Source organism: Macrotis lagotis, chromosome 4 (genome assembly GCF_037893015.1).
Source record: "Macrotis lagotis isolate mMagLag1 chromosome 4, bilby.v1.9.chrom.fasta, whole genome shotgun sequence".
Lineage (NCBI taxonomy): Eukaryota > Metazoa > Chordata > Mammalia > Peramelemorphia > Peramelidae > Macrotis > Macrotis lagotis.
Genome location: NC_133661.1, coordinates 86,648,505 through 86,671,377, shown reverse-complemented (window position 1 = coordinate 86,671,377; position 22,873 = coordinate 86,648,505). Strand labels below are relative to the sequence as shown.

The window sequence follows — 22,873 nt, the reverse complement described above, 5'->3', positions numbered from 1 at the left end:
AGAGACTCAATTTTTCAACTTAGTGGAAAAGAACTGAACAAAAAAAATCTAGAGATCTGAGTTGCTACCAGATAATAACAAATATATTGTCATTTATAACTTCATTTAGAAACATATATAAGAATAGCTAGCATTTATATGGTACTTTATAGTTTACAAAGAAATTGTTGGCTCATTTGATCCTTACAATGCTGTGTGGTAGAAGCTATTATTATCTCCATTTAACAGAGGAGGAAACTGAGGTAGACAGCAGTTAAGTGACTTGCCCAGGGTCACACAGTTACAAGTGTCTGAAAATGAATTTGAACTCATGCTTTTCTGATAACAGGTCTCTACCCACTCCATCACTGGTGCCTTCTAGTTTCCATCTTTCTCACTAATTAACTCTGTGTTCTTGTGTAAGTCATTATGGTGTAGTGGAAAGAGTGCCGACCTTGTAAGGACATCCTTGAAGTCCCAGGGTCTGAGACCATATTGCAAGTTTTACTATTCATTCTGTCTTTGGACATTGCACATAACCACTTCCATCTTCAGTTTCCTCAGGTGTAAAACCAGAGGTTTGACCTATATTGTTGTTGTTGCTGTTAAGACATTTCAGTTGTGTCTAACTTTTTGTATTGCCATTTGGGGTTTTCTTGGCAAAGATACTAGAGTGATTTGCCATTTCTTGTCTGGCTCATTATTACAGATGAGGAAACTGAGTTCAACAGAATATTAAGTGACTTGTCCAGAGTCATACAGCTAAATAAGTATCTGAGGAAGATCAGTCTTCTTAACTCCAGTCCCAAACCCTCTATCCACTGCACAACTTTGCTGCCCTTAGCCTAGATTTCAGTTGTCAAACATGTGACCTACAATACCTTTAAGTGTTGCCCTTAACCAGATTTAAATAAAATTGTGAACTATTTTAAAAATAAATAAAAGTAAAACAAAACAGGTAACATTTTAAAATAAGTCAATATCCAGTCTACACCCACATATATATATATATATATATATATATATATATATATATATATATATATACATGATATAGATATAGGTAGATAGATAGATACATGGCCCCCATTTCTACTTGAGTTTGATACCACTGGCCCAGATGATCCCTAGATGACCTTTGAAGTTCCTTCTAATTCTTGATCTATAATTCTATGATCTATTTTCCTCAGTTTCCTCATTGACAAGATAGGAATAACAGTTTATAGGCTCAAAAAACATCAGGTGCTTGGAGAACTTTAAAAATGATACATTGCCAGGAAGATCTAAGATATTCCTTCATAACCTGGCCTCCTGTTTTCCAGTTTCCTTAACTTATTCCCATGCACTCTGCTGTCCAGTGACATTGACCTCCTTGCTGGTCCTTACAAAAGATTTTCTATCTTATGACTATGTTTTCATGGGTTGTTCTCATACTTCATACCTTTCCCCAATTATCTCTGCCTTCTGGTTTTCCATCTTCAAGCTCCAGCTAAAATCCCATCTTCTCCTAGAAGCTTTTCCTTATCCCCTTTCATGCTAATGGTTTCCCTCCCCAATATATTTTGTTTGTAGACTTTCTTATTATATTTTGTATCTAATTGCACATGTCTATATTGCTTCCCTGAGAGAATGTGAGACCCTTGAAGGCAAGGGTTGATGCTTCCTTTTCTTTATAATTACAGTCCACAGCACAGGGTCTGCATGAAACAAGCTCTTATTAAAAAAGTTATTGAGAAATTGAGAAATTGATCCTTCCTCTTTGTATCCCCATACTCCCTAAGCATGAGTCACCCAAAGTGGTACCTTGTAAATGATTATGGATAAGTCAATGAAAGAATAATCTTTGACTGGATACCATTCTGTCCTGGGGGAGTCCTTATCTTCTCCCAACAAACTAGTACCTACACATGTCCAGCTGGCATCCCTTGTGGGCCTTTTTCTTAGTGTAATGATTTCTAAAGTTCCATTTTGAGACACAAGAGGATCACGGAGATTTGTGAATAGGAGCAGCTACTTATACAGTGCCATGATGTTTGTAAAGCACTTTTGTATATTATCTCATTTGATCTTTAAAAATCTCAACCCTGGGAGGTGAATACTATGATAACCTATATTCTACAGATGAGGAAACTGAGGCTAACAAAAGTTAATTGCCCAGGATCCTAAAGCTATCAAGTGTCTGGGACTGGATTTGAACTCAGGGCTTCCTGAATCTTATTTACTATGCTACCCAAATGTCTTTAATTTGCCACTAAATTGCTTCTACTTCATTGTCTTTTTGAGTCTTGTCTAGGAAGCTTTCCAACAATCTACAAACTTAGCACACTGTCTGGCACACATTTAGGGCTGAATAAATGCTTATTAACTTGGATTAGAAAATTGAATGAACTGAGAAAACTACCCTGGAAATAGAAAAAAAAATATCATGAGGTGAGGCAAACCACCCCTAATTTAAATGCTCTGAATTCATAAAAGACAAATAGAAAAAAATTACTTTCTTTGTATTAAAAAAGAAACAAAAAAGAAATAAAGATCCTCATGAATTTAGATGAAAAACAGCAAATGACATATTCTGTTTGATAGCCAGTCATGTGAAACGTTGGTGGTTACTGGTATGCAATTTAAAACAAAGAAAAATATTTTAAAATTCAACAATAATTTTCACAAATAGAATGTCTATTCATAAGATAATTTCCAGGTTGGGTATTCTTGTCAATTTGGAATTTTGGATGGATTTGCAATAAAAGCCACACATTACCAAATGGCAATGTTAAAAAAAAAAGACCCTCATTCTCTTGCAAAGCAAGAAGTTATGGCTCTTGGTGGATCATCTATGGGAACAAAGTGATAAAAATGCTGGTTTTCACTGACTTGCATATCTGTTTTAATGATATCTACCTCTCAAAGGACTCTGAACAGTATTTGCACATTAAAATACTTCCTCCTGTTTATATGCTAAAATTCTAAGCCACATTTCCACTTAGATAATAACAGTAAAATAGCTCATTATTGAAAGAAGGCAAAGGATTTTGTGAATACATACAGGCATCGCATTATTCAATGTGTTATTGTAGACACAGGCTCGCAATGAATAATCCAACATGCAATTTTCAAACAGCTGCAGAGATTCTGCCACTTTTTCATGGAAATCTTCAGCAGATTTATTGGAACTTGCAAAGTAGAGATAATCTGAGTACAACCTGTAAATGAAATACAGATGTATATTTTACTCTATGTGAATGTAGAAGAGTTCAACTTCCATGATTATGGAAACCAATCCAAATTATGTCACCTATTATTGTTTATTACAATGCAATTTATTCTTTAGTATTATGTCTCTTCTATTGAATCATTTCCAACTCTCTGTCTTCCCATCACCGTGCTCAGGACTTCTAGACTCCTCTTGGAGGACTGACAACCTCATGTGAATTTTTAATCTTTATCAGGGTCTTTAAACCATCTACATTGTAAGAAACATGATGCCAGAAATTTTCTTGCATTTTCCAAGAAGTTTCAAACCATGGCTTTGTTTTGAAATGATCTATCAAAAAATGGTTATCAGATTCTGAAAACTAGCCAATTGCAGGGTAGAAATCATGACAATCATAGATAACTTTCTATTTTAGACTTTAGTCTTAGAAACAAAAGAACAATGTTGTTATCTTTCCAATGTCACATTTCTACAAAATATTCATTATAAATTTATGCATACATTATGCATGCATAACTTTTTAAAATCTGAAATTTGTTCTTATAAGAGAGAGGAAATTAAATATATTGTCATTACACATCTATGTTTCATAGGCACAAGATCATAGATTGAGAGTTGAAAGGATTTCATAAATTATCTAATCCAATCCCCTCATTTTAAAGATAAGGAAATTTAGGGAAGAAGTTAGGTAATTGACTAAGGTTGAATAGGCAAGACACTAGAAAAATTAGGACTTGAACCCAAGACCTCTTACCCTCCCTCCTTATAAATAAACAGGTTGTATTTTGTATCTATAACTTGTCAAAATTTGATTGTGTCATTTCTTCCTTCCCCATATTTGTCTATATAAATTCTCAATATCTTCTTTGTTCTTTCTTTTTATTTTTATGACCTTACATTTTATATCTATGTCTTACAAATAGTGCTGAACATAATAGTAATAGTAGTTAGTATTTCTATAGTACTTGCTAGGGAGCTAATACTGTGCTAAGTGCTTTATAAATTTGATCGTCACAGCACTAGGAGTTGGATGCTATTATTAATTCCATTTTATAGAGATTTAGAAACTGAGGCAAACAGAGGTAGAATGACTTTCCCAGGTCACCCAGCTAGGCAATATCTGGAGCTGGATTTTAACTCTGCTCTTCCCATATTCAGGTCTAGAATTCTGAACACTATAGTACCCTCTGGATACCTTAATAGCAGAATACTGAAAAGGAAAAATCGAAAGGTCTTGGCAATGGATTGAAAATGGGCATTGAGTGTAAAAAGTTAAGAATAACACTTGGGTTTCAAGCCTGAGTAGACTAGAAGCATTTGTACTCACACAGGTAAGGTGAATATAATATAATATGAGGGGGGGGGAAGGCAGCCTACTGCCTAAAAATCTCCAGTGGCTCCCTACTACCTCCATGATGAGGTATTAATTTCTCTGGCATGTAAAATTCTTCACACTATGTCCCCTCCCCATTATTTTCATTTTTTTTACTCATAGATCATCTTCTTGGCACTCTGAGATTCTGGTGATTTGCTTTTCTCAGACCTCAAGTTCCATGTTTCAACGTATCTTTGAATTGGCTGTCCTCCTGGCCAGAATGCTCACCTTCTTTACTTCTGCCTTTTGGAATCCCTTACTTCCTTCAAGATTCAGTTTGTGGGCACCTTCTTTTGTCTTCACCTTTCTCCCATCCCAATTGCTAATGCTTTCTTCTCTACTTTATCTGTCTGTCTGTCTGTCTGTCTGTCTATATGTGTCTGTCTACCTGCCTACCTATTTATCTACCATTGCTATATAAGCTGCTTGAGAGCAGACATTTGTCCTTGTACCACCCTAAAACACACACACACACACACACACACACACACACACACACAAATTTTTTTTCAGTGCTTAGCAGAGTTCCCAGCACTTGAAAAGCTAAATGTTTGTTGATTGATTTGAAATGTACTCATCAGAATAAAGATAACCTTATAGAAATCAGGCTTGCTTTAAAGGGAGGTAGATGCTGGGGGGGGGGGGCAGGGGAGCATACAGGAGTTCTGCCTTTCCAAAAAGAACTTCTGTTACTATTGAGCCAAGTCTATTCCCTTACAAGAATTCCCACTATACCAGACCTAACAAGTGGTCATCTAGTATTTGCTCACAGACCTTGGTTGAAAAGCTATTGATGACCACCTCTGCACTTTGGGAAAGTTCTCATTGTTAGATGGTTTTCCTCTTACATAAAGCCTAAATCTGCATTTGTGTCTTCTTGATTCTAGAAGTCCAGTCAAATACATCTAAGCCTTCTTTTCCTTTAAAAGCTTTAAGTTGGCTACCAGTTTGTGCAAACTCCCATGAATACCAATCTCTAGAACTGGTCAGAGGAAGGGCAGTGCTGCTACTTCTCTTCTTTTCTCACACATATGCAGAGCAGCCAGCCCTCTAGTACTAGTAAATGTGGAAGCAATGGAAGTCCCAGGTATTACTTTAGGGTATGGAGGAAAAGAGAGGTGCTGTATCTTATTAAATTGGAATTTAAGATCCATTTCAAGGAGAGAGGGCAGGCTTCCTAGGCTACAGAGTGTGAAGTGGGGTTTTATATATGTGGTTACTCCTCCATCCTTCTTCTCCAGAGGTCAGATATCACATCTGTGTGCTCGATTTTTCCTCTCATTGTTTTGTTTTGTCTCCAGGATGCAAATAGCTATAGTCAGCTTGGTTTTGGTTATAAAGAGGATGTTGAAACCAGGCATCAGATGTAGAGTGAATCTATTCCATATCTTCACATAATTCCACCAAAGGGCATTCACCCAATGTGCTAAGTGTTCTTCCTTTAGAGTTTTTGAATTGGAGTATATACTCATAAAGATTGTAATCTCTCCATTATTATGTAACCAGATATTTTTAATAAGGTCATGAATACCTTTGAGGGCATCCTATATACAGATCCCAGATTGAATTCATCACCTTTAATCCCATCACCATGCTACTACCTCCAACCTGGATTGATGCCACCTTCCTCAACCTCCTCTCTCCCCTCTGATTGAAGGACTGGAAAATCAAGCATCACCCCCCCAATTGAAGGACTAGAAGGTGGAATACCCCCCCCCCCTTTGATTGAAGGACTGGAAGATGGAACATTTCTCCTCTGACTGAAGGGATGGAAAATGGAACATCTCCCCCTTGATTGAAGGGCTGGAAGGTAGAGCATCTGCCCTTTGCTTGAAGGGCTGGAAGATGGAGCATCAAATTCCTCTTAATGCTTTCCTTTATAGAAGGACGATCCTGGACATTTTATTATCACTGCACTCTGTACCTGCTGCTCTGCTTGTTTCAACTCCATAGTACCAGATGTTCCCATGATAGTGAAAGTGAGGTAATATATTTGGAAATGAATGTGATATAAAATAAAAAAACCTCAATATAAAATAATAAAAACAATTCTGATGAATGAATGAATGAATGAATGAATGAATGAGCTCTTCTCCAAGTCTCCAGTAATTTGCAGAGTACAAGGTATAAGTTGTCTGGGCCATGTTGAAATGATTATTCTAGTGATGTTAGGGAAATGGAATTTTATTCCACTCAGCTATATGGCATAAAGTCTCTCTGGATTATTTCTACTATGTTAGTGGAACCATATAGTACTCTTTCCTTATAACATTAGGAAAAAAATTGGATCCAGGACAATCTCAGGATGCTACTTCAACAGCATCCTCTAAGGTTTTCGAGAGGTAATCAATTATAAAGGGGTCTCCTATGTCTTACAACAGTCATATTTAGATTTCACAGAATCAGTGATAATGAGCAATTTCTGTAAAGTAGCATAAAGCTCTATATTCAATAAGAAGTGTCAAATTTCACAGCAATAAATTCCAAGGAATTCTCCAAAACTCTTAGCTATACTAGAAGGCTATTTAAAATAAGTGGAACCACTGGATGGTAACTGGAAATTATTTTTGTAATATCAATATTTTCCTTTCAAAGTTTTTTTTACATTGGCATTTGATACCTAGAATAAAAAAATCAGTCTTCTCTATTTTGTCCATAGTATTTTGGATATACAAAATAATTTTTGTATAAAATATATAAATATTTTATATAATACCTCAGTGAGTCCACTCCTTCAAAAGACTGAGATGTATCTTTTTATGAAAAAAACCTGAAAATTTAACTGTGCTACACATAAGCCAAACCCCTTAACATCTCAAGATCAGATTATTTATTTTCATTTGTTTGGGTGAAGTAAAATGAACTCAAGCATCGCCATTTCTGAGTCATTCTCATTGTCTTTCCTAACTGTATCCAAGCATTCTTTTCCTCCAGAGAAGTAAGAATATTTTCCTCTACATTCCTACAGATCTTGTGATTTCTTTGCCCAGAAAGTCAATTTTAGTCTTAGAACACCAGAGACCTCAAATATCCAGTCATATGTATCCATGATGAAACTTGTGAATGAAGGAAGGGAAGAGGGACAAAAAATCCCCTAAAATATATATAAGCCCCTAAAAATATGTTAGACATTGTCCTAAGTGCTTTACAATTAAAATTTACTTTGATTTATTTATTTAAATAATAATATTTACTTTGATTTTCATAATTTTCATAATTTTGCTGACATCAGCAAAAATACAAAATTGACTTATCAATATTAAATTTAGAATGATTACAGCCATATGTAATTTTCTTTTTTTAAATTCATAAATGTGATCCCTAAAAAGCCTGGCTTTTTTGTTACTGCAATCAATCATTCCTTTCCTCTTCCTTTTTTTTTTGTGACCTGCATCATCTCCGATCATTTCTATAGTCCAGGGAATGGGGAGGTGAATTCTATAGAGTGACATTCCCAGTAGAAAAACAACGAGAATTCATTTGTCCATTCCCATTCCATGACATCACTGTTGCTTATACCTTACAGGAACTGGAAAAACAAGCTCCATTAGAATGTGTCCTTGAAATACACAGCTGAAAATGTCCCTAGCATCAGTCCCAAGGATAATGGGAGGTGGTGATCTCAAATGGCTAAAGTCAGGTTCTCTTCATTTTCTTATTCTCAAATCATCCTGAACAGATGGGTGATGACTGCTTCCAATGACAATTCCAAACATGTCAAATATATATTCAGAGCATTCTGTACTGCTGTTACTTTAGCAACCTTGTTGATTAGTGGAGTTGTGAATTAGACCAACCAATCTGGAAAGCAATTTGGAATTATCTGAAGAAAGTGATGAAAATAACCTTATCTTTTGACTCAAAGATTCTACATCCCAGACACATACACCTCAAAGAGGTCAATGATGAAAAGAAGAAGCCAATAGACACTAAAACATTTATAGAAGCAAATTTTGTAGTAGCAAAGAACTAGAGACAAAGTGGATGCTCATCAATTGAGGGCTAAAAAAATGTGGTACTTGAATATAATTTAAAATTACTGTATTGTAAGAATTTATGAATATGATGAATAAAGAGAAATATGGGAAGGTATAAACTGATACAAGAGAAGCAGAACCAGTAAAACAATATGTGTAATGACGATAATACTATAAGTGGAAAAGAACAATAAATAAGCAAAACTGAAGGTTGTGAAATTATAATGATCAAATTTGACCGTAAGAATTGATAAACAGAAAGTATTTCCCTCTTTTCTCCATAGAAGTGGAGAAGTATGGTTTTAAGGACTGCAGAGAACATTTTTTTTTGCATTGTAGAACTGTCTTTTAAAAAACTTATAAAATGTTGCTGGGGAGGGGCTATAATGGGAAGTGTAGCTTACATAAAATAATAACTAACATTTATACAATGCTTTAAGGTTTGTGAAGTATATTACAGATATTTTATTTGTATAAGCCTGGGAAATATTGCTGGCTTACCAATGTGAATGCTAAGACAGAGAGAGGTTAAGTGACTTGACTAAGGTGACATAGAGTTTGAAGGCTGAATATGAGCTTAAGATTTCCTGACTCCATATTAGACATTCTATCCCATATAATGTACAGAATCTATTCTGTAAGCAGTAAAAATTCATAAAAATGTATTAAAAAGGTTCTACCTCAGAGTACCCTCAATCCTACCTAAAGTTACTTTGATCATTTCAAACATGATTATGCTTCTCTTGCCCACCCCTGGAATGGGAATGTCTGAACCATTATTTCTGAGTTTGATATAACATATATCTTGTCATGCTTTGGTGTTAATGAAAAGAGTGATGCCCATAAATCACTATAGCATTTCTAGAACTTTCCGATTATAAACAACAGTAATTAATATTTATATGATTCTTATGGTGACAAAGTATTTTACATAAACATCCAAAGACCATGGGAATCATAGGATTTAGAGCTGTAAAAGATCTAAGAGATTTCATCTAGCTCAAGTCCTTCATTTTTACAGATGAAGAAACTGAGGCTAATAGGATAAAATGACTTGCCCTTGGCCACATAGTGAAGTTAGGGAAGAAAAAACTAACAAGATTCTTTTCCCAAAGAAATGATAAGAGATTACTTAGGAATAGAAGCATTTCAATTTTTCTCTTGCCCTATTACTTTCAACATAGCCTCTGTGTTTGATATTAAACTCCAAAGGATAAAGAAAACCCTAACCCTATCCAATCATATGCAGTTTATTGAATCATATTTCCCAGGAAGAAAGAATTTATGATTAAATATAAATATGATACATTGAGAATGACTTCAAATGATGAAAAAATGTTATTTTCTGACTGATTCTGGGCCACAATAATTTACTTACTCCTTTTTTGAATAATTCCTAAAGCACTTACACTCATCATTTAATATACTAGTTTTGTAAGATAAGGAGCAATTTAGTGGGTGTTGTTTTGTTCTTTAATTATTACCTGAAGAATATATGCTGCTATTTTAAGAATGACCAAAACTCCTCAAATGAGAATAGAGAATTCAATAGGATATCTATTATGGCCTTGTCTTAGTAGAGTTTATGCATGCTACCACCTACTCAGAATCCACTGAAGGTCCGTAATAGCCCAAATTTGAGGGAACAGAGTATGTTTTCTGTAGGCTTTAAGTCATAGAGATTATGATTCTACTTGTAGTACTTGAATATGCAGAAACAAGCCCTACTCCTGGGCAGCAGGAAGCATTTTTCTGGCAGTCAGATCATTCTCCCTTTATTTTAAAGAAGAGGGATGGGGACATAGGAGGGAGGAAAAGTTGGATCATCTACCTTATAGAATGACCAAGTTGAAAAAAAAGAAGTGTATTTTTTAGTTACAACATGATTTAAATCCCTGTGCTACTTTGAGAAGGTCTGAGCTCTTAGGTCTTTGCTTTTTGGGGCTATATGATCACTAAGGTCCTTTTGTGACACCAAATCCATGATGTTAAGTCATAGGAAATATACATTTCCCCAAAATATAACTGAGGATGAAGTTTTCTTGAATTGGCAAATGATGGAAATGGTATCTGATGAAAAATGATATTTTCCTCCGTAACTTATTCCCCTTAATTTACTTCATATATTGTTTTATGTGCTTTGTTTTGTTTTTGCTTATTATCATTTGTATCATAGAACCTTGGTGGTTTCCTTTACTGACCTCTAGATAGTTGAGTACCTGGTTTACATACTCTCTCTCCAACATAACCCCTTTCCTTTCTGTTGGGGGACTTCAAGGAAAGTGCTGATACCCCTTCAAACATTCTGGCACTGAAGGTGATTAATTTCCATGTACCATAGTATCTTTACCAAGAGAAGCATGTCTTAGGCTGATTATCATCCGTAATTATGTCTCCTCTATGATTTTTGAATCCTAATCTTTCTCCTCTGATCTCATTCTCTAATCCTGTCATTTCTCCTTCTTCCTCATTCCTTATATATCTTCTTCTTCTTTGCCAAACCTATATAGTCTCATCTTTGATCCTACTTGTGTGATCTTGGATAAGGTATTTATTTCTCTGAGACTATTACCTATATAATAAAGGGGATTGAACTAGATGGATTCTGAAGTTCCTTCCAGAGTTAGTGCTGTGATGCTATCATTATAAATCCCCCTGTATCTCTTCCACTCTCAGTTTGTCTTCCTGAATCACTTTCCAACCTTCAATCTTGTCCTTATAGTTAGCCAGTTAAATTATATCTTCTACTCCAATCTGAATTGTCTTCCACTGTTAATGCGCTGCCAATCCCCAAACCTGCTTCACACCTTCTTGGATCATACCACATCACCATGTTAACTGGGTATGGGAGAAATTCACTTTATCTCATCTCAACTGAATCTTCTCTATTATACAGAAAAAAACCTTTTGTTCTTTCTTGATTAACTCCCTATTTCATTCCTATCAGCAACTGTTCCAAACTTTTTTTGTCAGGTTCCATATGCTTCTCCCCATTCTCAAAAGCAGAAGACCTTGTCGCCTATTTCACTGAGAAAATTGAGACAATCCATCTTGAGCTCCCTTATCTTTCCTATTCCACCTCTCAAATCCCCACTGTATCTTCAGTCATTTTCAATTTTACTCTGAAGGAGTTCTCATTCTCTCTCTCCTCTCAGAAATTTAGGTTCTTTTTCTGCATTCAGGTCTGTCATTTCCTTATCACAATCCTATATTTTGCCTCCTTTTTTGTCACATTCTGAGAAAGTTCACAAATGTTTTGGTTCCATTTTCTCACCATTCACTAGTTTTTCAATCCTTTGAGATCTGATTTTTTTTAATAACCCCACTACTCCCACTGAAACTGAGATCTTTTAAGATTTCCAAAATCTCTTAACTGCTAGATTCAATGATCTTCTCTCTGTTTATATTTACTTTAACCTCTTTGAAGCTTTTTGATATAACCAACAAACTACTTCCTCTTCCTAATACTTTAACTTCTTTTGCCTTCATATTTCCCTTCCATTTCTATGCTAGATTCACCAGTCACCCCCTTCTCCCTTAATGTAACTGTCTAGGCTATTCTCTCTTCTCTCTTCACATTCTCTCAATGTGATCTTATCTAATCTCATGCATTCAAATACTATCTCTAAGCAGATGATTCCCAAATAAATGTATCCAGTCTTAATTTTCCTCTTGAGGATTAGAGAGTCCTGCATCACCAAGTGACTGTTAGACTTCTCTTCCTGGATATATAAGAACATCAAATTCAAAATATACAAAATAGAACTATTTATACCTCTTCTCAGTGAAATCTGCCTCTTTCTCCAAACTTTTCTATTTCTGTTGAGGGTACCACCATCTATTCAGTAAGCAAGATTCATATCTAGATATTTGTTCAGTTTCTAAGCAATATCAATCCCTTCTCCAGAACATCTCTTACATCTGTCCCCTTTTCTCCATTCAAGAAATAGTTAACTGTTTAGGTCCATGTCTCCTCCTCCCTGGACTACTGTATAAGCTTTCAATTAATTCCCATAATTTGAATCTCCCTTTTCTTCAATCCCTTCCTCATCTTCTCCTCAGATGTCAGAAAAGCTCCTCCTGATTTATAGGTATATTCATGATACTTCCTTGTTCAAAATCCTATTTTTTTTCCTTTTTCCTTTTTCTGATATTTGTAACTCATTACCACAATCTAAAATGTGTTTACCTTTCTAGCTTTATATCATACTCTATTTTTTCAAGAACTTCACATTCTGGTCAAAACTAATAGATATTCCCTAATCTTGACACTCTTATGTCTCCACAACTCTTTCATGTAACTTACCCAAGTCACTCTCATGCCTAAAATGAGTGCCTTTCCTGTGTGCTTCTCACAAATCCTTCTCTTCTTTTAGGTTTCAATTCAACTATTTGCTTTCCCTATTAACCCTTCTCTGATCCCCTTTAGTTGTTAAGAATCTCTCCTCAATTTTCCTGTCCTATCCTTAAAGTCATATACAAGACAGGAAGAGACTTAATAGGTCATGTTCAGTCCCTTCCTTTGACTTATTTGGGTTTATGTTTCATTCTCTCAGTAAAACAGAAGCACATTGAAGGCAAAAGTTTTGAAAGGTTTTTTGGTTTTTTGTTTTGAGGAGAGCTATTGAGCATGAATAAAATAAATGCTTGTTGGCTCGAATTGAATTGTTTATATATTGCATTCTTCCTCTTGGATTATTTTAAATTAAATTCAATAAATGTTTGTTAAATTTTACTGAACTGTAAAATGCCAAATGCATCTCTGTTCTATCTGTTATATATTCTCTGGCACCTAGCATAGGAGCCCACATATAATAGGTATAAATATTTATTGAATTTATTGAATCGATGTCATTCTTCTTCTGAAAAATTGACCGCTAATTAATTAATTAATTAATTGCAAGTTCATGCATATTACTTCCCTTCTCAGAATGTCATTTTCTTCATCTTCTCTAATATGAAAACCCTTGCCATAACTTTGAATGAGGCGAACACTTATCACATACCAATAATATACAAAGGCACTGTGTTAGGTGCAAGGGAAGAGAGGCAGTTACTGATCCCAAAGAGATTGTTTTACTTTCATGTGATTCAATATAAATAAATACTAAATGTGTATAAAGTAATAGCATGACATTTCAAGAGGCTGTTGCTATTGTTTGGTCATTTCTCATTCATGACCAACTCTTCATGACCTCATTTGGGGGTTTTCTTAGTAAAAACACTACAATGATTTACCATTTCCTTCTCATTTTACAATGGAAAACCGAGGCAAAGTGTTAAGGTCACTTACTCAGAGTCATTCAGCTAGTAAGAGTCTGAGATCAAATTTGAACTCACACAGATCAGTTTTCCTGACTCCAAGAACAATGGATGGATCACCTAGCTGCCCATTTCAAGACGTAGAATATGTGGGGCACCTAGGTGGTACAGTGGATAGAGCACTGGCCCTGGAATCAGGAGGACCTGAGTTTAAGTTCGGTCTCAGACACTGGGCTTTGTGACCTTGGGCAAGTCTTTTAACCCCATTGTCTTGCAAAAAAAGTAAAAAAAAAAGAGTTAGTATTAAAAGTGGCACCCAGATTAGAATCTGAAGGAATCTGGAGGTATATTAATAAACCTTTATGGAAAAATAAGAGCAAAAAGCATGTTGGATATCAAGCTTTTTTGGTATTCCAACAAATGGTAAATTTGCAGAGCATTTATTTCTGTCCTACTGAGAAGTACTTACTTCCCTACCAGCAAGTCCTTAATTGCCTTCAGTGACCATAATTATTGAATGTGACCTTTTCTTCCTGGAAACCCTGAGATGTCTGAACAGTGAAAAGAGTTTACTCAGAATTCTAAATGTATCAGAGTAGCCCCATTTCATTTATAAAGAGTGTGCTACAGGTATAGTATTAATACTACTACTACTTGGAAAACTATAATTTTTGATTTCAGGGAAATAAACCCAAACCTAACTGTAATACTACCTTGCACCTGCTCCCCTCTGGGCTCCTTTATACTCTGCCTGCCAAGTATTCTTGATGGGGAAGGGTCTGACACTTACTAATATAAATTTTTATTTAGTCTACTACATAACTACATATCTCACCTATCCATGAAGTCCTTCTAGTTCCCTTCAGGGATTACTTATAATTAATCCATAAGCATTCTTTTCATAGTCATGTAAATGTTTCACAGAGAAGGATGCATGACTTTTTTTAGTATCACATTCATTTTCTCTTCCTAAGAAAATGGTGGTTGACACTAAGGATAAATAATGAGCTTCCAGGTGCACACTAAAGATGAACTAACTGAAGGTGGATTTTCAATATGTATAAAGGGAAAAATGAAGATTCTTTCCCCAAATAGTAGAATGACTCCAATAGTCAAATCTGAGGTACAACATTTCTTTCTTTTTATGTAGCTTCTCATCATCTATATCACATTCTGCTATCTTGGTTCCACAGATGAGAAAATGGAAGTACAGAGACAAGTTGTACCCATGATCCAGGCAGGCCCTGAGTACATTGGCAGAAGTAAAATTGTCTGGATAGACCTCTATTGTTTGATACCGAGTGATGCTACTCCTATTCAAATAAAATACATCATGGTAAAATCCTGAACATATTGAAAATTTCCATAAAACTGGGCTTACAGTTAAGAACTTTAAATTTTACTAGCCAACAGATTTACTTTTTTTTTAAATAAGCAAGTTCAAAGGTGGTAATAATCAAATGTCCTTGTAAATAATTATTATGCTGCCAACTAATCTTGAGCAAGACATGAATATTGAACCATTTGTGCTAGAACAGTGAAGCTCTGCATGGTAGTCAGGATTACATAGGCAGCCTCTGGTCAAAGAACAGAGCGAGCTGATCTCTATGGGATTCAATGCTAGGATTTTGATTTCAATTATGGTTCCATATCTCAACCACTTGAGCTTCCTGATCATAGAAATCATAATTGCAAAGATAAGATGGTTGGCTATTCTTTTTCATTTTCCTAACACAAACCATTCCATTCTTATATGAATGTGTATCTTGAGATAGCTTGTGTTACAAACTCAGATTTGTATTTCACTTTCTTGAAATGATTATTTAACTAGTTCAGTGATGATTATCTTCTGTGAGATAATGAGGAAAAACAACAATATAAGATCCAAAGTTCAAGATTTTTTATTCTAACTCTAATTCTACATTTTAACAGACACTTAATATATCTCCATTTGCCTGGAAATTGTTAATTCTGAAAATAAGCCATTCCTTTGGTGGCCATTTTCATAATGAGCATAAAGATCACAAAGAGAAATTTAGATGCTGCAAAATCCTTAACAGATGGTAATACATGACCCTCCTCCAAATACCTCTTAAATGGAAAAAAGAATGCAATTATCTTAGAAGGGTCAACAAGTTGCAAACATTTTTCATGTTTAATGGGGGTTGTAATCATTGTCTCTGAATTAGAGGAAAATTCATTTTATCAACTCTGCTACAAATGAAGAGGCATGAGGCTAAAGTGAGATTCTTTTATTTGAAATTACTTTTTCATCTAAGTAACTGATTAATTGAAGGAATGTTCTATTTAAAAAATTAGGCTTTTTTTTTCTTTTAATTAATTGAAGTAATTTAGCACAGAAATGCTTAGCTATTGGATTTAAAAATTCTCCAGACTTTCTTATTTGAGAGGGGATTTAGCCACAGACTCCAGTATGGACCCCAATTTATGGTATGAGCTGGTTGTATTTCTCAAAGATGCCTCAATTTCCTCATCTGGAAAACTGTTTGTTAATTTACCTATTTCATAAGTATAGAATTATGGAGAAGAAAACAGTAAACCACTCCAGCATATTTGCTAAGAAAACCTCATGGATAGTACTAGCCTGCAATGGTCCATGGGGTCAGGTGGAGTTCAATACAATTGAACAGCTCAATGACAAATTAGAGACTAAGGAGTTCCATGAGGTTTGATTGGACTTGATCACTGGATTTTATACTTTTATTCTTTCTTATCAGGGACATCCTATTTTTTTTTAAAAAAGATATATATGGGGGCAGTTAGGGGTACAGTAGATAGAGCACTGGCCCTGGAGTAAGGAGGACCTGAGTTCAAAATTGACTTCAGACACTTAATAATTGCCTAGCTATGTGACCTTGGGAAAGTCACTCTTAACCCCATTGCCTTAAAATATAAAAAAAAACTATGATCAATAACTATTTAGCTGTGTCACCTTGGGCGACTCAACAAAAACTAAAAAAAAGATATATACAAATAGGGTTGCATTCATAGTAAAGCTTTAGAAAAAAATATGCTTCCAATTCACTTAGTCAAAGGAAAAGAGACAAGAGTGCAGATGCAGGGAGTCAAAGAGAATTTAGTCAAATGGAACTGCCCTTGAGCAGTCCAAGAGATTCGCAAAAGTGGAGTGCCACTGCAAAACTCAAGAATGCTAATGGCCCATTAACAAGATATATAAATGAGAACTCTGATCGCGCCCCCTTGAAATGTTTCCTTCATCCTGATGGGCACAGACTGACAATATTTATTATCTTATCATCTAAGTAAGATTGGAGCCAGCAATTTCAGATAGTCCATGAGCTATGGCTTCCAATAGGAGGAAATTCTTATTACATTATTTTCATACATTTTAACACACAATGAAATATTTGGCAGAAGATTTAAACCCCAAAGAAACAGATACACAGACACACAGATACACAGACACACAGACACACACACACTCACAGAGTGTCCTGTTGTCAGCCCCAGTGCATTGATGGAGCCCATTTCATTCCTTCACTGCTGCTACAACTAAACTCCAATTCAGGAAGAAGCACCACAGCTTGGTATCCTATCTTCAATACTTACTAGCTATATGACCCTAGGAAAAGTGTTCCACTACATTTGGAAAATGGAGGTGATAAATATTCTCGCTCCCCCAAAGTGACATACATGAGAACTGTTATTATTAGGTAGAGAATCAGGAAAGAGAAGCCAGAAAGCAAATTAATTCCTCTAAATGTGTGGAACCAAAAAAGCAAAATATCTTTGTCCATCTAGGGCTCCTCACGTAACAAAACTTTCTGTGTGAATAGCTGAGTAATAAAATTAAATTGCAATTTATTTATAAAGAATTTAGATATGAGTAAACTCCATTTAAAAGTTAAAATTTGCCCTAGGTGGGTACCTTCCCCTGTCTCAGTAGCTTGAATAGCACAAGTTGTGGCACCGACTGTCCTAGGCCTTTCCCTTCTAAGTTGTTGAAGTGGAGGGAATGCCCAGGGAAGATTGGCTCTCTTCCCATACTTAGAAATTTGAATTTGGGCACAAACTTGATTATAGAGTGTTTACCATTTCGTTTTTTTACAGCACATATATTTTCATTCTCTCTCTCTCTCTCTCTCTCTCTCTCTCTCTCTCTCTCTCCCCCATCATTTATCATTTCTTTTCTCTCTTTCTCTCTCTCCCTCTCCCCTTTGCCCCAAATTGTCATAAAACTGAAAGATTTTTGCTTTTGGGAGATGACAAACTGGTCAGACTACAAATCTAATAAGCAAAGAGAGTACCACAGAAATAATGTACTAACCTTCCCAGCCTCAGCTGCAAGTGGTTCAGGGAGAGCAGCGGGGAGGGAAGCAGGACAGCTGTGAAAATACCTCTGAGGTTGAGGCAAGGTCAGTCTGGTTGTCTTTTCTTTCCACACTGTTTGTTATGTAATACTTTCTAAATGACAGCACTACTGGTTTTTGTTAATGGTACTGTCTTAAGTGAGGTTAACATGTTTTGCCAAAAGGATGTTCCTAGCAAAGTTAGAAATAGTTCTATACCTGCTGCCCATTGAGCAGAGTTAAAAAGACTCAGAAAATCAAGATAATTAGGAAACTGAATTGTCAAGTTTAATATTCCCTTTCCAAATGTTGTCCCCCCCAAAAATTCACCATTATAAACACTGTTTGGGAATGAGTAGCACTAGAATTAGAGTGAGGAAACACCATTTGAGTCCATTTCTGGCTCTTACTAGTAGTATACCCATTGGCTATTCACATTATGTCTTTCTGAGTCTCAATTTCTCCAACTGGAAAATAAAAATAATATACACCTCCAATATGGTCCTTGCATGACTGTTAAGATTTTTAAAAGGAAAACACTATTGAAACTATCAGATTTATGGAACGCTTTAAGACTTGTACAATTGAGGCAGCTAGGTGGTACAGTGGATGGAGCACCAGACCTGGAGTCAAGAGGACCTGAGTTCAAATCCAGCCTTAATAATTCCTTAGCTGTGTGACCTTGGGCAAGTCACTTAACTCTGTTGTCTTAAATTTAAATTAAAAAGACATGCAGAATTCTTTACCTAACACTTCCTATTACTAGACACATTTCAGAAGTTTAAGATTTTAGATGACTTATGCAGGTCCAAAGAGCTGGTGTCTAGGGCACAATCTGAATCCAGGTCTCTCTGACTCCAAGTCACTTGGAGCAACTTGGCCATACTACCTCCCAAACTGCATTAATTTCTATTCTTACTTAAGATTCTCTAAGACAAAAACTGCTTTATTTTTGTCTTTGTAACATCAGCTCTTGGGATGGCACATAAAGGAGGCACTAAATGAATGTGTATTTATTGTTGTGGCAGCTATGTCTGTAGAGTACCCAACTGTGATTTCAAAACACTGATATTTTGAACCATGACTCAAATATTTCCTATTATTCTAGGCAAGTCATAATTTTTTTTCAGCCTCAGTTTCCTCATCTATAAAAGAGTTAATAATGAACATATAGAGCACTTTGCAAACCTTAAAAAGTATAAGTACTAAATTAAAAAATTTTTTAAGGCATATACCCTCTTTGATGCCTCAGTTTCTTCATATGTAATACAGGGAATACCATCATCATGTAATATTAAAAAATATTCTTATCTAATAAGGGACAGCTAGATGATGCAGTGATTAGAGTACTAGGCCTGGAGTTAGGAAGACCTATCTTCCTAAATTCAAATCTAATCTCAGACATTTGATAGCTATGTGACCCTGAACAAGTCACTTTGCCCTGTTTGGCTCAGTTTTCTTAACAACAAATTGAGCTGAAGAAGGAAATGGAAAACTACTCCAGCATCTTTGCCAAGAAAACCTCAACTGGGGTCACAAATAGTAGTCACATGAACAATGACAAATTATTATTACAGATTTGCTTGAGATCTGAGCTTTTGAATGACTTGCCAGTGGTAATAAATGAATGACTATATCACTCCCCTAGACAAAAAATAAATACAAGTAAAACAAAATAAGAGTTGAATGTCTATGACTTCTCCCTTTTATCTTTCGTCATCATTCTGTGGGTCCCAAGCAAAGACTGCATCTTGCCTTTGACCTTCTCTCCTTGTCCTAATTTCATACATGAACCTTTGCCCATGCCTTCTCGATTGACTGCCCCCATTAGAATTTAGCTCATGTGCTATTCATTTTCTAAATCTTTTGAAATTTGTTAGCCCAAAGTCTAGTCTTTGGGTCAGATTATGCCCAGCTTTTCTTCTCTATCACAAATTCCAAGACAGAATGACCACTTCCCTATCTCCTTGGCAATATTAAATACTCAGTGCTTGCGATATATTAGAGAAAGGAAGACCTTAGAATTCAGAACAAATAGATCAACTAACAATAAACGGTGTTTGTAAAAAGAGATCTCAGTTTTTGATCTTTAGCTAAGCAAATTAGACAACTCCAAATTCTCTTAGACATTTACTTAAGCACAAAGAAAAATAAGACAAAAGAGCTGACTATATTCTCTCTCTCTCTCTCTCTCTCTCTCTCTCTCTCTCTCTCTCTCTCTCTCTCTCTCTCTCTCCTTTCCGTTTCTTCCCACTATATTAGGATCTGAAGCCACAAAGTAAGTGGGGAGAAGTGGGAATCATTGAATTCTGAGAGTTCCCCAAATTCTACTGGGAATTTCTCCCACTCCTATTTCTTGTTATGTTGAATCAATTCAAATAAGAGCTATGGAATTTCATCATTCCCCTATTTCAAATCACTTGGGACCTGAAATCAAAAAGAATTATGATGCATAAGAAAACAATTTACAATTTGTTTAAACTAGGACACAGTGCTCTTCTGTGCTGGCTCTTTTTCTCTCCAAATACAAAAGGATATAAGTGACTAACCTTTCCACAGGATCTCTCAGCATGACTATGAGTTTTGCATTTGGCTCAAAGGCATGAATGAAGTCCTGGATCAGAAATGGAGGTTCTCCATCAGTACTATTGTCATAGAAGTAAGTCCAAGCATTATTGTCCCACATAGTTGAAGCGCTGGCCTCTCCTACAAAGAGAAAATATTCCAAATAGATATTTTCATTTTCATCTAAATTAATTTTTGGCTTAATTAAAATTTGATTGAGTTGTTATGGAAGGAATTTATAGGTAAAAGTTAAAAAAGTGATCTTCCAGTAAAACAGGAAATGCTAATTTAATAAACATAGCTGAGACTAAAATGGCTCTTCTGCCTTTGTGCTCAAAATGACCACAGCAGAGGAGTGGTGTGAGAAGAATAACTGCTGAAATCCCACAGAAGAAGATCTACTCTTTGTCTGAAACAACTAGCCAGTCCAAACACTGAACATTCCTACGCCTCCAGGCTTCTCTTTGTGGGGCTTACAAAAATAATTACAACCACGCAGCATTCCCCATTTAGCTTTGACTAAATGATATACATAGCAATATAGTATTATGGGCAAATTGGAAAGCACACAATTTTTTCCCCTCAAAGAATAGCAGGGATAATAGAGAAACAATCATGCAGACAGCCTATGTAAGGAAATTAAACAGAAAGAAGCCTGGATTTTCTTTTTCTGGAACCTCAGTGCTTCACTCAAATGAAGTGGCTAGGGATTTTGCCTGAATTTTTCTTTCAAGTGTGATTATGGAACTAGGTAAAATACCCAAGGTGTCTGACAAAAGATCATTGAACCTCTACTCTAGGCCCAGTATCACCACTAGTCAATTTGGTCATGTTGAGCAAAGGGCTTCAGCATTCTGGATCCTGGTTCTGTCAATATTTATTAAAATCACAAGATCATAAGTTTAGAGCTAGAATTACCTGATAGAATATCTAGTCCAATATCCTCATTAACCAGTAAAGAAATTGAGGTCTAAAAGATGAAATAAATGGCCCAAGATTCATCAGTTCTCAAGGATTTAATTACCATCTTTATTCTGAAAATTGTTAAGCCTACTTATTCTGCTCTAACCTCTCTGCTGACCACCAATCTCACATCTTCAGCTACCTTTCAGATATTTTAAACCACTGTCCAGTAGACATCTTAATCTCAATATGTGTAAAAATAAAACTCATTATCTTTCCCTCTAAATCCACCCCTCCTATCTTTCTTATTACTGTAGAGGACAATACCAATACCATCCTACCATTTTCTCACAACCTAAGAATCTTTTCATTCAACTCCTAAAGTGATTGCCCTAAATCACAAATCTGACCACGTTTTCCCCATATTCAACAAACTCCAGTGGCTCCCTGACATTTAATAGGGCTAAGTGTGAAGTCTTATATGTGGGTTCCAAAACTACAATGAGCAGAACTCATCTGAACAAGATCTTGATGATTTGATCAACTGCAAACTCATGGTTTGGCAACCATATAAGCTCATGCAAATTTGGATCTTGTTAGTAGCTCTTACTAGAGCTCATTAGACTCTGGTCTAGACAGTATCTATTATAGTCCCTAGCACATTCATTTAATAAATGAATGCCTATTGATACATTGGTCAGTTTGTATCTGTAGTGCTGTGTTCAGAACTGGGTAACTGTATTTTAGCAAAGACATTGAAAAGTTCATGAGGATCCAAGAGAGAGCAACCAGGGATACTGAAGGTCCTCAAAATCATGTCATGTAAGACTAGGATGAAGTGGGAATTTTTAGCCTGGAGAAGTGAAAATTTAGGGAAATGGGGAGAAGGGAAGTAGACACAATGAGTGTAGAAAAACAACTGAAGATGTATAGATGTATCATGTGAAACAGGGATCAAATTTATTGTTTGACATCAGAGGGAAGAGCTAAGTACAATAAGAGGAAGCTGCATTTAGACAATCTGAATAATTAAAGAGAATTATAATATAATTATAAAATAATATAAACTTGTATATATAAATATAAAAATATATAATAAATATAAAGGTAATTATAATATAATTATAAAATAATATAAAATAATTATATAAAAAAGCAGATTAGACTGCCTTAGTGCTTTTCACTAGAGGTTTTCCAGAAATGAATGAATGGTCACTAATTAAATAACCTGTAGAAAGGGTTCTTCTTCAGATCTTGGTGAGGGTTGACA

At 35.5% G+C, this 22,873-nt stretch overlaps 1 protein-coding gene across 5 annotated transcripts in view; it reads right to left on the bottom strand.

The window, feature by feature from the left end:
• The window catches only part of CHST15 (carbohydrate sulfotransferase 15), a 112,444-nt gene that overhangs the window by 8,882 nt on the left and 80,689 nt on the right, over positions 1 to 22,873 (bottom strand). For all 5 annotated transcript variants that reach the window (XM_074233419.1, XM_074233417.1, XM_074233421.1 and 2 more), the window contains 2 exons: positions 20,685 to 20,841; positions 3,023 to 3,179 (listed from right to left, as the gene is read on the bottom strand). In XM_074233419.1, coding sequence (XP_074089520.1) covers positions 3,023 to 3,179; positions 20,685 to 20,841 — 314 coding nt within the window. The remainder of the gene's footprint in view (positions 1 to 3,022; positions 3,180 to 20,684; positions 20,842 to 22,873) is intronic.